General features: G+C 44.7%; 1 protein-coding gene across 1 annotated transcript in view; it reads left to right on the top strand.

Annotated features, from left to right (window-relative positions):
• Nucleotides 1-15,912, top strand: part of LOC311137958 (STE20-like serine/threonine-protein kinase) — a 23,891-nt gene extending 7,979 nt beyond the window's left edge. The window contains exons 9-18 of the mRNA XM_084172589.1: nt 1,293-3,263; nt 3,887-4,017; nt 4,197-4,320; nt 4,568-4,747; nt 4,820-4,949; nt 10,728-10,852; nt 11,007-11,192; nt 11,407-11,532; nt 11,718-11,831; nt 12,396-15,912. Of these exons, the coding sequence (XP_084028715.1) occupies nt 1,293-3,263; nt 3,887-4,017; nt 4,197-4,320; nt 4,568-4,747; nt 4,820-4,949; nt 10,728-10,852; nt 11,007-11,192; nt 11,407-11,532; nt 11,718-11,831; nt 12,396-12,476 (3,168 nt within the window). The 3' untranslated portion in view covers nt 12,477-15,912. The remainder of the gene's footprint in view (nt 1-1,292; nt 3,264-3,886; nt 4,018-4,196; nt 4,321-4,567; nt 4,748-4,819; nt 4,950-10,727; nt 10,853-11,006; nt 11,193-11,406; nt 11,533-11,717; nt 11,832-12,395) is intronic.

Raw genomic sequence — 15,912 nt, 5'->3', positions numbered from 1 at the left:
GCTAGGCCACTCCAGGACCTTGAAATGCTTCTTACGAAGCCACTCCTTCGTTGCCCGGGCGGTGTGTTTGGGATCATTGTCATGCTGAAAGACCCAGCCACGTTTCATCTTCAATGCCCTTGCTGATGGAAGGAGGTTTTCACTCAAAATCTCACGATACATGGCCCCATTCATTCTTTCCTTTACACGGATCAGTCGTCCTGGTCCCTTTGCAGAAAAATAGCCCCAAAGCATGATGTTTCCACCCCCATGCTTCACAGTAGGTATGGTGTTCTTTGGATGCAACTCAGCATTATTTGTCCTCCAAACACGACAAGTTGAGTTTTTACCAAAAAGTTCTATTTTGGTTTCATCTGACCATATGACATTCTACCAATCCTCTTCTGGATCATCCAAATGCACTCTAGCAAACTTCAGACGGGCCTGGACATGTACTGGCTTAAGCAGGGGGACACGTCTGGTACTGCAGGATTTGAGTCCCTGGCGGCGTAGTGTGTTACTGATGGTAGGCTTTGTTACTTTGGTCCCAGCTCTCTGCAGGTCATTCACTAGGTCCCCCCGTGTGGTTCTGGGATTTTTGCTCACCGTTCTTGTGATCATTTTGACCCCACGGGGTGAGATCTTCCGTGGAGCCCCAGATCGAGGGAGATTATCAGTGGTCTTGTATGTCTTCCATTTCCTACTAATTGCTCCCACAGTTGATTTCTTCAAACCAAGCTGCTTACCTATTGCAGATTCAGTCTTCCCAGCCTGGTGCAGGTCTACAATTTTGTTTCTGGTGTCCTTTGACAGCTCTTTGGTCTTGGCCATAGTGGAGTTTGGATTGTGACTGTTTGAGGTTGTGGACAGGTGTCTTTTATACTGATAACAAGTTCAAACAGGTGCCATTAATACAGGTAACGAGTGGAGGACAGAGGAGCCTCTTAAAGAAGAAGTTACAGGTCTGTGAGAGCCAGAAATCTTGCTTGTTTGTAGGTGACCAAATACTTATTTTCCACCATAATTTGCAAATAAATTCATTAAAAATCCTACAATGTGAATTTCTGGATTTCTTTTCCTCAATTTGTCTGTCATAGTTGACGTGTACCTATGATAAAAATTACAGGCCTCTCTCATCTTTTTAAGTGGGAGAACTTGCACAATTGGTGGCTGACTAAATACTTTTTTCCCCCACTGTATAACATTGAGTATTTTAATTTTTACCTTAAAGTAGATTAATAGAAAATGATCTCCTACAGTCTGTCTAAAATGATCTGCAATGGTAACCCTCCTCCTATCCATTTCTCTGCCAGTCCCTGATAGATAACAGGGGCTCTCGAGACGAGGACATGGTTTTGGGGCCGGATGGAGGGACTGCACAGTCCAAGCAGCAGCAAGAGGAAGTGACAATGCAGGTACCAGAGAAACCTCAGGAGGGCCCATCTACCATACAGGCTGGTATGAGTCCACCACCACCTCCACCCAACCCTGACCCGGTCTCTTCCTCCACCCCAGTGAAAAATGGGGGCACCACTGGGACCAAGGGGGCCAAGTGTCTGTCAGTATGGGAGCCAGGGACCTTCCTCTCCTTTCTGACTGCAGCCTCTCGCCGCTGCAAGTCCGGCCTCTGGGGAGACACCCCATCGATTTCAGCCAATCAGAGCCAGCAAAACAAGGAGGACAGTCCCACTGGCCAATCAGAAGAGCAGGAAGTGACAAATCCAGCGGGAGAGAGGGATGCAGGGAACGCGGAGAAGGATCTGTGTGAGAACATTGGGAGGGGCAGCATCCTCCCCATCCCTAAAACGAATGGCACGGGAGATGAAGGAGAAAAGGAAGAAAAGGATGAGGGGCAGAAAAAAGAGGAGGATGAAATTGCAAGTGACTGCGAGGCCCAAGACTTTGACTCGGAAGTGGTTTCTTCTTCTGAACAGAAAATAGTAGGCATCCACACTGACATGAACCAAAACTGTACCAATGACTCGGGTGATGATGCACTTTTCTGTGACGATAACCAACCAATGACTGAGGCTCAATGTTCAGTTGAGGAGATTTGTATCCTCAAAGCAGGACCATCCAATGACATTAACAGTAGGGTAGAAGAAGCTCCTAGCCTGTCAGTGCAAACACACAATCCACTGGTTATAGCCTTGTCTTTGGAAATGCCCCAGCCATCCACAAAGGAGATAGGAGAAAGCCAGCACTCTGTGCTAGACTTCCTGGACCTGTCCACTCATAACCACTTCAAGATGGCCACCAGTGGGAAAACTAAGGAAGAGACCAAACAGAGTGTCAAAGAGAAAGAGACTGAATTGACCAAGGAGGAAATACAAGAGGAGAGGGGAGAGGAGGCGCAGCAGGAGGAAGATGAGGAGATATTGGAAGAGAATGAACTATCCGCTATGAGAGATGAAGAGGGAGAGCACGAGGAGAGAAGAGTAGAAGAAAGGGATGAGATGCAGATAAATGAAGACGGAATACAAGGCAAGACATGTGTGGAAGAAGAACAGGAGGACAACGTGGAGTTGAAGACAAGTGTGGGAAAACGAATGGATTTAGAAGAACATGAGGCAAGTCCTGAAATGGAGGACGGAGAATCTAAGAGTGGTATTGAAGAGAACGTACCATCAGAACAAACAGGAGAAATACAGACTAAAACAGAGCAGCAAATAAGTGATGTTTCACACAAACCTGAATCAACTATGGAAGTTGATACCAGTGAAAAGGAGAAGCGTTTAAGCGCAGAGACAGAAAATGAAATCCTTGATCTCGATGTGACTGAATTTGAAAATGTAGACAGAGCAGAGGGAAAAAATGAACAGAGTAAAGAGGACCTTGGATTAGAAAGCGATAACATAGTGACCATCCAAGTACAAGAAACTGATATGACCATAAAGCAGGAAGCGAAAGAAAAGGGGGACCAACAAGGGGACAGTAAGGGAGAAGAGAAGATGACAGACCTCCCAACTGGGGAACCTATGACGAAGGTGAACTTGACCTTGGAGTCAGATAGAGGGAGGGAGGGAGGAGGGAAAGAGGAAGGAGGGAAAGAGGAGGGAGGGAGGGAGCTGGAGGAAGGAGGGAAGGCTAGTCAGACCCAGTTGGACATAGTGACTGAACAGAGCTCAACCAGATCTCAGGGAACTGCTATAGACAGAGTACAGCCGAACTCAGCATCAAATGATAACTGGCACCAAGTGACAGACAAGATGGCTGCCAGTGAAGACCAAGCTGACACGACAGAGAAAGTCAACTCAGTCTCGACAATGTCAAGACCTGTAGAGGTGAGTGATAGTGATCAGAGCAAGTTTGCACCCATTGTTTCCCCATGTGAATACAACATAGAATGCAGAACATGAAGGTACAATTAAAGACATGCGCTGGAACTTTGGCGACTAGTAAGTCTTTTTTAAACCTCCCCCTTTGGGCTAGATGTTTCAATGTGTAGTTTATACATTCATAATCTATGAGCAGAATTACTTTCTTATCTCAATTAGCCACGAAATCCCTAGTTTTCTGGAAGCATTTTCCCTATATTTCCCCCCACATGGGCCAGCCCCCTAGCAATCAAGTTTCAGCCAATGGGCTTCTGCCAATGAATTTCAGCCCCTCGCCATTTGAGTGACAGTTAGTAAGATGCACACGCAGCAAAGCGAGAGAGAGAGAACAATGATGTGGTGCACATATCTGCACAAAATCAAAGTTTGTCACGTGCTTTCAAACCTCAAAAGTATCTGGGGATGTGGAAGACCACTTTTGAGGTCTGAAAACATCTGACAAACTTAGATTTTAGAGTGTAATGTCTTTAAGAGAATGAATAAGAGGTGTTGTGTGCTTCCCTAGATAGATTACACCAACTTAACAGAGGCACTTTGTGACTCTGCAATCTTTTCTTTGTTGTATTCAGGAGTTGATCCATAACAGGAAGACGATCAAAAGGACCCGGAAGTTCATGGTGGACGGCCGAGAGGTCAGTGTCACCACATCAAAGGTCCTGAAGGAGAGCGATGTGAAGGAGCAGCACATGCGGTCCGCTAGGTAAACCATCTTCTTGGATGGGAGACTTAAACACATTCAACACATTCACTTCACTGTGTGTGTGTGTGTGTGTGTGTGTGTGTGTGTGTGTGTGTGTGTGTGTGTGTGTGTGTGTGTGTGTGTGTGTGTGTGTGTGTGTGTGTGTGTGTGTGTGTGTGTGCGTGCGTCTGATTGTGCAGGCGCCAGGAGCTGCAGGCTCTAAAGCTCCTTCAGAGGGTGGAGCAGAGAGAGTATGCCCAGATGGAGCAGCGGCTGCAGCAGCAGAGAGCGATTATGTTCCGACAAATCGCTCAGGAGATGACCGTGAGTAGTGGGGCCCTATTAAAAACACTGTTCTCTCGATATGTTTGAATCCTACATTCTCTTATTACCCCATTGTGACTGCCAATAACACCTGTTTTTTTAGTTTTAAGATATGGGATTTGAATTTGATGGCCTATTAGGGAACAACTCATTTTCAATGTTGAGTGAGTACATGAGGTTTGTGGCAATCTTTCCCCCTGCCTTCCAAACTCAAACAAATGTGGTGTGTTTTGTGTGCATTGCATAGAACAAGAAGCAGTACTACGACAGTGCGCTGGAGCGGCTGGAGAAGCAGTATGTGCAGCAGAGCAGCCGCATGGAGGAAGAGCACACAGCCAGGCTCAGAGAGGACGCACGCAGACTCAAGAGCCAGCAGGAGAGAGAGCTGAACCGCAAGGCTGCTGTAATGAAGGCTCAACCCAGAGAGGTACATACACACGCACACAGACACACACACTGAGCCCTTCGTATATCTTGCCTCCTTTTGTGTTCACTCAAGGAGCAGCGTTACCTGCAGAAGCAGCAGCAGGAACTCAACGAGATGCTCCAGAAAGAAGTCCAGGAACACAAGAGGAAGGTGGCCTCTATGGAGTGGGACATAACTGTCAAGACCCAGCAGCTTAAGCGAGGTACACACACACACACACACACACACACGCATGCACTCACATACACACGCACACACAAATTGGTTACGATTATGGGCTGCTTTATGACAAAGGTTAGGAAAATAAAATCAAAGTTTATTGGTCGGGTATACAGTTTAGCAGATGTTATAGCGGGTACAGCAAAATGCTTATGTTACTAGCTCCTAACAATGCAGTAAAATGTCAAAAAAGTACACTCATAATTTAAAAATAAAAAGCTAAAAAAACAAGAAATCAAGAACGTTGGGACGAATCGAATTAACAACCCAAATAGCACTGTAACAGTAATCAAAATGCAATCGATACATATGTACACCGGAAGAATTTACACAAGATATATTAAGAATGATATGTACAGCAGTAGATATAAAATCTAGAATCGGCTTCCTATTTCGCAACAAAGCCTCCTTCACTCATGCTGCCAAACATGCCCTCGTAAAACTGACTATCCTACCGATCCTTGACTTCGGCGATGTCATTTACAAAATAGCCTCCAACACTCTACTCAGCAAATTGGATGTAGTCTATCACAGTGCCATCCGTTTTGTCTCCAAAGCCCCATACGCTACCCACCACTGTGACCTGTACGCTCTTGTTGGCTGGTCCTCACTACATGTTCGTCGTCAAACCCATTGGCTCCAGGCCATCTATAAATCACTGCTAGGCAAATCCCCGCCTTATCTTAGCTCATTGGTCACCTTAGCAGCACCTACCCGTAGTCTGCGCTCCAGCAGGTATATCTCACTGGTCATTCCCAAAGCCAACACCTCCTTTGGCCGCCATTCCTTCCAGTTCTCTGCTGCCAATGACTGGAACGAATTGCAAAAATCTCTGAAGCTGGAGACTCTTATCTCCCTCACTAACTTTAAGCATCAGTTGTCAGAGCACCTTACCGATCACTGCACCTGTACACAGCCCATCTGAAATTAGCCCACCCAACTACCTCATCCCTATATTGTTATTTATTTTGCTCTTTTGCACCCCAGTATCTCTATTTGCACATAATCTCTTGCACATCTAGCATTCCAGTGTTAATACTATTGTAATTATTTTGCACTATAGCCTATTTATTGCCTTACCTCCATAACTTGCTACATTTGCACACACTGTATATATATTTTCTGTTGTATTTTTGACTTTATGTTTTTTACCCCATATGTAACTCTGTGTTGTTTTTATCGCACTGCTTTGCTTTATCTTGGCCAGGTCGCAGTTGTAAATGAGAACTTGTTCTCAACTGGCTTACCTGGTTAAATAAAGGTGAAATAAAAAAAAATAAAAAAAAATAAAAAATATTAGAGTGAGCTATGTCAAGAATCCACTATATAAATACATATGTGGTGTGTATAAACAGTGTAACTAAATACAAAGTACAGTAGTAGAAATGTTAGAATGAGGTATGTCGGGAATACAGTATTTAAATATTCAGTGTGAAACGGGAAGTGTCCAGTGGTTCAGTGTCTCTATGACATGGAACAGCAGTGTTGGCTGTGTGTGTGTGTGTGTGTGTGTGTGTATATGTGTGTGTGTGTGTTTGTGAGTATTAGGTGTGTGTGTGTGTGTGTGTGATAGCTTGTGTGAGTGTTTTGTGTGAGTGAGTGTGCATCACCTGGTAGACAGCTAGTGATGGCTGTTCAACAGTCTAATGGCCTGGTAATAGAAGCTGTTCAACAGTCTAATGGCCTGGTAATAGAAGCTGTTCAACAGTCTAATGGCCTGGTAATAGAAGCTGTTCAACAGTCTAATGGCCTGGTAATAGAAGCTGTTCAACAGTATAATGGCCTGGTAATAGAAGCTGTTCAACAGTCTAATGGCCTGGTAATAGAAGCTGTTCAACAGTCTAATGGTCTGGTAATAGAAGCTGTTCAACAGTCTAATGGTCTGGTAATAGAAGCTGTTCAACAGTCTAATGGCCTGGTAATATAAGCTGTTCAACAGTCTAATGGCCTGGTAATAGAAGCTGTTCAACAGCCTAATGGCCTGGTACTAGAAGCTGTTCAACAGTCTAATGGTCTGGTAATAGAAGCTGTTCAACAGTCTAATGGTCTGGTAATAGAAGCTGTTCAACAGTCTAATGGCCTGGTAATAGAAGCTGTTCAACAGTCTAATGGCCTGGTAATAGAAGCTGTTCAACAGTCAAATGGCCTGGTAATAGAAGCTGTTCAACAGTCAAATGGCCTGGTAATAGAAGCTGTTCAACAGCCTAATGGCCTGGTAATAGAAGCTGTTCAACAGTCTAATGGCCTGGTAATAGAAGCTGTTCAACAGTCAAATGGCCTGGTAATAGAAGCTGTTCAACAGCCTAATGGCCTGGTAATAGAAGCTGTTCAACAGTCTAATGGCCTGGTAATAGAAGCTGTTCAACAGTCAAATGGCCTGGTAATAGAAGCTGTTCAACAGTCAAATGGCCTGGTAATAGAAGCTGTTTTTTAGCACTGATGCATCTGTTCTGAGTGACTCCATCTGCCAGACGGTAGCCGAGTAAACAGTCCCTGGCTCGGGTGACTGAGGTCCTTAATGACCTTCTTGGCCTTCCTTTGACACTGAGTGCTGTAAATGTCCTGGAGGGCAGGCAGCGTGCTCTGATGATGTGTTGTGCTGACCGTCCCACGCTCTGGAGAGCTCCTTCATTTTGTGGAAGAGGGAGGGCTCTGGCCTCCTCCCTGGAGGCTGTCTGGTCGTTGTTGGTAATCAGGCCTACCACTGTCGTGTCGTCAGCAAACTTGATGATTGAGTTGGAGTCGTGCGTTTCCACGCAGTCATGGGTGAACAGGGAGTACAGGAGGGGGCTGAGCACCCACCCCTGGGGGGCCCCTGTGTTGAGGATCAGCGTGGCGTAGGTGTTGTTGCCTACCGTCACCACTTGGACTCGGACCGCCAGGAAATCTAGGACCCAGTTGCACAGGGAGGAGTTCAGACCCAAGGTCCTGAACTTAGTAATGAGCTTGGAGGGCACTATGGTGTTAAAAGCTGAGCTATAGTCGATTAACAGCATTCTCACATAGGTATTCCTCTTTTCCAGGTGGGATAAGGTGGTGTTTAGCTTGTCTGGAAGTGAGGCGTCTGTGTCTGTGGCATGGCTGGTTTTCCCTTTATAATCTGTGATTGACTGAAGTCTCTGCCACATGCGTCTCGTGTCAGAGCCGTTGAATTGCAACCTACACTGTCTTTTTGCCTCTTTGATTGTCTTGCGGAGGTCATAGGTGATCTTTTTGTACTCGTCCATGTTTCTAGTCACCTTGCCATGGTTAAATGTGGTGGTTCGTGCTTTGAGTTTTGTGCAAATGCCACCATCTATCCACAGTTTTTGGTTTGGGTATGTTTTAATCGTCACAGTAGGAACAACATCCTCTATGCACTTCCTGATGAACCCAGAGACAGAGTCAGTGTATTCGTCAATGTTAATATCCCAGTCCATGTGATCAAAACAGTCCGTGATGCAAACAGCTGTGAATTATCTCGGGAGATAATTGAGTCAGTATTCCAGGTCAGTGGAACAGAAACTCTTAAGTTCCTACAATCACACCATGAGTTGTTGATCATGAAACATACTCCTCCGCCTTTGTTTTTCCAACAAAGTTAATTTTCCCTGTCCGTGAAATGTACAGAAAACCCTGCAGGCTGTATAGCCTGATCAGGCACCACCCCCAACATCCAAGTCTCTGTAAAGCAGATTCCGTTAGTCTCTCATATCTCTCTGGTAGGAAATCCGCGCGCTGAGCTCGCAAAGTTTATTGTCCAGAGACTGTACATTAGCAAGTAATATACTTTCTACCACTCTAAATTTCAAGCCTCTGCCTCTAACCCTAGGAAGCTCTTTGCCACCTTCTCCTCCCTGCTGAATCTCCCTCCTCCTCCCCCTCCCTCATCCCTCTCTCATGACTTCGTCAACCATTTTGAAAAGAAGGTTGATGACATCCGATCCTCATTTATTAAGTCAAATGACACCGCTGGTCCTGCTCACACTGCCCTACCCTATGCTTTGACTTCTTTCTCCCCTCTCTCTCCAGATGACTTGTGACGGCCGGCCGTCCAACAACCTGCCCGCTTGACCCTATCTTCTCCAGACCATTTCCGGAGACCTTCTCCCTTACCTCACCTCGCTCATCAACTCATCCTTGACCACTGGCTATGTCCCTTCCATCTTCAAGAGAGCGAGAGTTGCACCCCTTCTCAAAAAACCTACACTCGATCCCTCCGATGTCAACAACTACAGACCAGTATCCCTTCTTTCTTTTCTCTCCAAAACTCTTGAGCGTGCCGTCTCTAGCCAACTCTCCTGCTATCTCTCTCAGAATTACCTTCTTGATCCAAACCAGTCAGGTTTCAAGACTGGTCATTCAACTGAGACTGATCTTCTCTGTGTCACAGAGGCTCTCCGCACTGCTAAAGCTAACTCTCTCTCCTCTGATCCTTCTAGACCTATCCGCTGCCTTTGATACTGTGAACCATCAGATCCTCCTCTCCACCCTCTCCGAGTTGGGCATCTCCGGCGCTGCTCACTCTTGGATTGCGTCCTACCTGACAGGTTGCTCCTACCAGGTGGCGTGGCGAGAATCTGTCTCCGCACCACATGCTCTCACCACTGGTGTCCCCCAGGGCTCAGTTCTAGGCCCTCTCCTATTCTCTCTATACACCAAGTCACTTGGCTCTGTCATATCCTCACATGGTCTCTCCTATCATTGCTACGCAGACGACACACAATTAATTTTCTCCTTTCCCCCTTCTGATAACCAGGTGGCGAATCACATCTCTGCATGTCTGGCAAACATATCAGTGTGGATGTCGGATCACCACCTCAAGCTGAACCTCGGCAAGACGGAGCTGCTCTTCCTCCCGGGGAAGGACTGCCCGCTCCATGATCTCGCCATCACGGTTGACAACTCCATTGTGTCCTCCTCCCAGAGTGCAAAGAACCTTGGCGTGACCCTGGACAATACCCTGTCGTTCTCCGCTAACATCAAAGCGGTGACCCGATCCTGCAGGTTCATGCTCTACAACATTTGCAGAGTACGACCCTACCTTACATAGAAAGCGGCACAGGTCCTAATCCAGGCACTTGTCATCTCCCGTCTGGATTACTGCAACTCGCTGTTGGCTGGGCTCCCTGCCTGTGCCATTAAACCCCTTCAACTTATCCAGAACGCTGCAGCCCGTCTGGTGTTCAAACTTCCCAAGTTCTCTCATGTCACCCCGCTCCTCCGCACACTACACTGGCTTCCAGTTGAGGCTCGCATCTACTACAAGACCATGGTGCTTGCCTACGGAGCTGTGAGGGAAACGGCACCTCCTTACCTTCAGGCTCTGATCAGACCCTACACCCAAACGAGGGCACTACGTTCATCCACCTCTGGCCTGCTAGCTCCCCTACCTCTACGGAAGCACAGTTCCCGCTCAGCCCAGTCAAAGCTATTCGCTGCTCTGGCACCCCAATGGTAGAACAAACTCCCCCACGACGCCAGGACAGCGGAGTCACTGACCACCTTCCGGAGACACTTGAAACCCTACCTCTTTAAGGAATACCTGGAATAGTATAAAGTAATCCTTCTCCCCCACCCCACATAAAAAAATAAATAAAAAAAAGGGTGGTTGTCCCACTGGCTATCATAAGTTGAATGTACCAATTTGTAAGTCGCTCTGGATAAGAGCGTCTGCTAAATGACGTAAATGTAAATGTAAATCAGACCGACAGGAAATGAGACATTGACCAAAATGCCGATATTGACTGTGTTTGTGCCTATATAAATATTTTGTCTGCAGCCCGGGAATCACTGATTTGGGAGATGGAGCAGCGTCATCTGCAGGAGAAGTACCACCTCTTTAAGCAGCAGGTGAAGGAGCAGTATTCACTGCAAAGACAACAGCTCTGCAAGAGGCACAGCAAAGTGAGTTGGAATGCTCTCACTAACAAGAACCCCCCAAACATGCACTTGCATACACAAATGCACGCACAGAGACACACACACATGCACATGCAGGCATGCACGCATGCACAAACACTATGACTTATATCCACTCCCTCCTCCCCTCCCCTCCCAGGATACAGACAGGGTGTCTCAGTTCCATCGGGCGTTACTGGATGAGCAGAGGACCCAGCAGGCCCAGGAGAGTACCCAGCTCCAACGAGCCCAGCGCACCGAGGCCAAGGCCCGGCTGGCCCACTTCAAGCTGGAGCTGAAGACACTGGGCCTGACTGGGCCAGAGCACCGGCAGCGCCTCACACTGGTCGGTACAGGGAACTTGTATAGCGTCTGAGTTCCCAAATAGTTAACAAACATTCTTTGCAGTGCTACTTGGCCACTAGTAATTCATCGTTTGGCAATCCTCTTTCTCTTTCGATGTCTCTTTTTCTCCATCTCTCACTTTCTCGCTCTCTTTCTCTGCCTCTCTCTCACTCACTTTCTCTTTCTGTCATTGTCTCTCTCTCTCTCTCTGTCAGTTTGTGTCGTCGGAGGAGGGCAGGCAGCGAGAGGAGAGGCAGAGTTTGAAGCAGGACCAGGAGGGCCAGCAGTGGGAGGTGCAGGAGCAGTGTGACGGCAATATGGCCAAACTCCTGGAGCTGCAGGTGGACTACACTATACCCCATGTGTTAGCAAGCTAATTTGGTTGTAGATATAAATGTTATATGTACTATAAACTGGTATACTCTATAATATAATTTATTAATATAATCAAATAAGCATAATTGATTATATGAAGAACGTGCAAAAAATGAATGCGTGTGTGTGCGTTTGTGCTCGTGTGTTTCAGAATGAGAAACTGCAGCTGTTAGTTGACATGGAGAAGAAGAAGATTCAGAGACTAGAGGATGAACACACTCTGGAGCTGAACGAGTGGGAAGACAAGCTGGCCTGCAGGAAAGAGGTATGGGAGACAGAGGGAGAAAGAAATTAAGGTTGTTGTGGGAATAATGTCTTGAATGGCAAAGATTTTTTTTCTGTTGATCCATTAACAGGTTAATGACGAGGGGCAACAGGGTGGTTTTTTAAATCTGAAAACATGCTCCCTTTCCTTTGCACTTGTTGACCTTAAAGATCTGAAAAGGTTCAATAAGGTCAGGTATGGACCCAGGGAGAAATGGAAATTGCTCAATGTTCAGTTGTCATAACCATTAGACATGCATACCACGTTAACAGCTTGCTGCTTGAAGGGACACCAGGGCTACACTTTGAATCCAAAAACATGTTCCTTTGCACTTGTTGGCATGACCTTGATGACCTGAAAGGTTCAATGAGGGTATAGTCTGTCTGTCTGTCCGTCTGCCCATAGGTCCGTCCATCAGTCTGTGTTTGAACATGTTTCTTCTGCTTGTCTGTGCAGGCATTGTCTGGTATAGTCATTCTGTCTGTCTGTCTGTGTATCTATCTGTGTATGTCCGTCTGTCGTTCATACGTCCGTCCATCTGTCTGTGTTGGTCTGTGTGTGCAGGTGTTGGAGGAAGACCTGGCTCGCCGGAGAAGGGAGCGAAAAGACGGCGGTTCTTCCCAAGCCTCAACTTCTCTTAACTGAACACCACCAAAAGAGAAAACAATCCTGACAAATCAAACTGCTTTTTATATCATTCACACAGATCTCACATATACTCAAAAACATATAAAAACAACTGACAGTGCCTAATCAAAAGGGAACCATCGCGCTCTCCAAGAAGTTTGGTTGGTGCGTAAAACCCATGAATTCAGATAAATAAAAAGGTTTGATGGGTCCACACTCAAAAAGATGTTGCATAAAGCTTTCTTCATTTTTATTTTTATTTTCACTGCATCAGGGAAAGCGTACACAGATGTTTCGGCTTTGCAGCCGCCTTCAGTGTTCTTTTTCATTCATAACAGCATTTGTAGGGAACACAGGTGAGCAACTGATGGGCGATGAGTGTTCTTGTAAAACCGTCTAAATTTGGCCTATAGGAAGGAGGTGAAATGTAGTTCCTTGTTTAAACTGTGTGGGGATATGGACTTTAATTGTTATATCCACATGGCTTCTCTTTGGAGTCAGTTGTTGCCGGAATCACCTGCTCTGCATGGTGCATTAACTTTTTCGATCCCGACGCAATGCAATTCATTAATAGAGTGATTTTGTTCTATAAAGTGTCTCGCAACTGGCGAGGTGATATCTTGACGTCTGATAGCGGATTTTGGTTCTCCAAGGCGAAATGGTTTTCCAATATAAATCTTATTGCAAGAACACTGTAACATATAAATAACTCCTTTAGTAGTGCCAGTTATACATTACTTTATCTCATATGTCCAAGAAGTCTGAGGGCATACAAAGCTAGTACATTTCCTTATGGTGCTACATGAGGTACATGATCTACAGGGGAAACATCCTTTATGAAGGCCTCTTTTCTCTCTCTGACCACATCTGATTCAACCAATATGTTTAATAGATTTCTTGATTGTTTATAAGTAAATAAAGGTGGAAGGCAGAATTTAAAGAGGAGTCTGATGATAGTATATGCCAGTGCTTATTGACAATAGACTTGATGCCATTACAGCTATCATTGAAAGTAAGTATATAGTTTACAGAAAACGGTTTCTTCTGTTTTTGTTGGGATTTATTAAGTAACATGGTTTCTGTTCAAGCTTTTAAGTTATTAGCAGATTATTTATTTTGCATGGTTACAGACGGCTATATCGGTCCGCTAATACAGGACTAGTAAAGGCCCAGTCCACTACTTTTGTGAGAATTTTTACAAATATAATTGTATTAAGTTTTTTATAATAAATGTTTTATTATTATTATGATTTTTCAGGGGGTGCTGCAGCACCATCAGCACCCTACTTCCCGCCACTATGGTATCGGGGTATCCTCTTTAGCAGAAAAGCTCAAGGAGAGAATTTGATTGTCTATCATATTCTTCCTGTCACAGATGCTATGCAGTCAATAAAGTTGGCTGACTGGTAAACCTCTTTTTAGGGGGAGAGGATGGTAACTATCAGCTGTCAGTATAGTATTTTTATCTGTAGGTTTCCTGGAAACTGTAGTACTTAGAAATTGTCCCTTCTTCGTAACATGTAGGCCTGCCTACATCGAAGAAATGTTATTTTCCATAGTGAAGGAAATGTATTGTACTCTAGAGTTAATGTAGTTAATACATTTGTTTAATTATATTTCGAAACCCGTCCAGATCATAAAGCAATCATCTATGTTGCGGGTCCAATATTTGACATGATCTTTGTAAGGATTATTTCATGAAGAGATTTGCATAGTTGGGAGCTAATGGGGTTCCCATCGCTGTTCCAAGGGTCTGTAAGTAGTAATATTTGTCAAATAGAAAATAGTTTTTAGTGAGCACTAGTTACACAAGCTCAATTATATAATTTGTTGGCACATCGCTTAAGCAGTTGGATAGGAAGAATTTGAGGGCCTCCATACCTCCATCATTCGGAATATTGGTGTATAGCGATGAGACACATCAAGAGCGTCTAGCCAATCTCCTTCACGAATAACTGGTATACTTTGTAGTTTTGTTAGAAAGTCAGTGGTGTCTTTTAAATAAGATGGCAACTGTTTGACAAATGGATAAATGTGTAAGTCCACATAACGATACACTTTTTCTGTTAGGGAGCCAATACCTGAAATTATAGGTCTTAATGGAGGGTCTGTGGTTGATTTGTGAACCTTAAACAGACCATAAATCGAAACTGTAGGTTTTTTGCAGAATGGTATTTAAATTCCTGTTCTGTCAACCATTTAATTTGTAGTCCTTTATCGAGGACTTTATTCACTTCGATTTTATAGTTGGTAGGATCGAAAATCCAATTTTTGTAAAAAAAAAATTGTTTGCATCCAACAAGGTATAATTTTGGGGGGATATACATGTTGGTATTAGAAATCACAATCCCACCTCCCTTAAGTTAGGTCCTTTAAATATTTTAAATGACCTAAGCTCACTCTAGAGAGGAGTGAGTATAAGAGGAATTATTTACAATATAAACTGAACAAAAATATAAATGCAACATGTAAAGTGTTGGTCCCATGTTTCATGAGCTGAAATAAAAGAACCCAGAAATGTTCTATATGCACAAACAGCTTATTTCTCTCAAATGTTGTACACAAATGTGTTTACATCCCAGTGAGCGTTTCTCCTTTGCCAATATAATCCATCCACCTGACAGGTGTGGCATATCAAGAAGCTGATTAAACAGCATGATCATTACACAGGTGCACCTTGTGCTGGGGACAATAAAAGGCCACTCTAAAATGTGCAGTTTTGTCACACAACACCACAGATGTCTCAAGTTTTAAGGGAGCGTGCAATTGGCATGCTGACTGCAGGAATGTCCACCAGAGCTGTTGCCAGAAAATGGAATGTTCATTTCTCTACCATAAGCCGTCTCCAACGTCATTTTAAAGAATTTGGCAGTATGTCCAACCGGCCTCACAACCTTAGACCACGTGTAACCATGCCAGCCCAGGACCTCCACATCCGGCTTCTTCACCTGTGGGATCGTTTGAGACCAGCCACCCAGACAGCTGATGAAACTGAGGGGTATTTCTGTCTGTAATAAAGCCCTTTTGTGGGGAAAAAACTCATTCTGATTGACTGGGCCTGGCTCCCAAGTGGGTGGGCCTATTCCCTCCCAGGCCCACTCATGGCTGCGGCCCTGCCCAGTCATGTGAAATCCGTAGATTAGGGCCTAATTTATTTATTATAATTGACTGATTTCCTTATATGAACTGTAACTCAGTAAAATCGTTGAAATTGTCCGATGTTGAGTTTATATATTTTTGTTCAGTATATATATAACTGTCTTGCAAGAGAATAGAGGACAGTTTAGTACATATTTCAATAGTTGACCACTGAAGGATGTGTAGCAGGCTACTTTAGTATGTGTTCTTTCAAATGCTGTTGTGAGGTGGATATTTCCCCTGCTATTATTTTTTACCTAATATTTGCAATAAATTACAAATCCATATAAAATGTTTGTCTTGATCTATTGCTGAG

Source organism: Coregonus lavaretus (assembly GCF_964263955.1).
Source record: "Coregonus lavaretus genome assembly, chromosome: 12".
Taxonomy (NCBI): domain Eukaryota; kingdom Metazoa; phylum Chordata; class Actinopteri; order Salmoniformes; family Salmonidae; genus Coregonus; species Coregonus lavaretus.
Note: the sequence above shows the minus strand (reverse complement) of the source record. Positions and strands in the feature narration are given on the sequence as shown.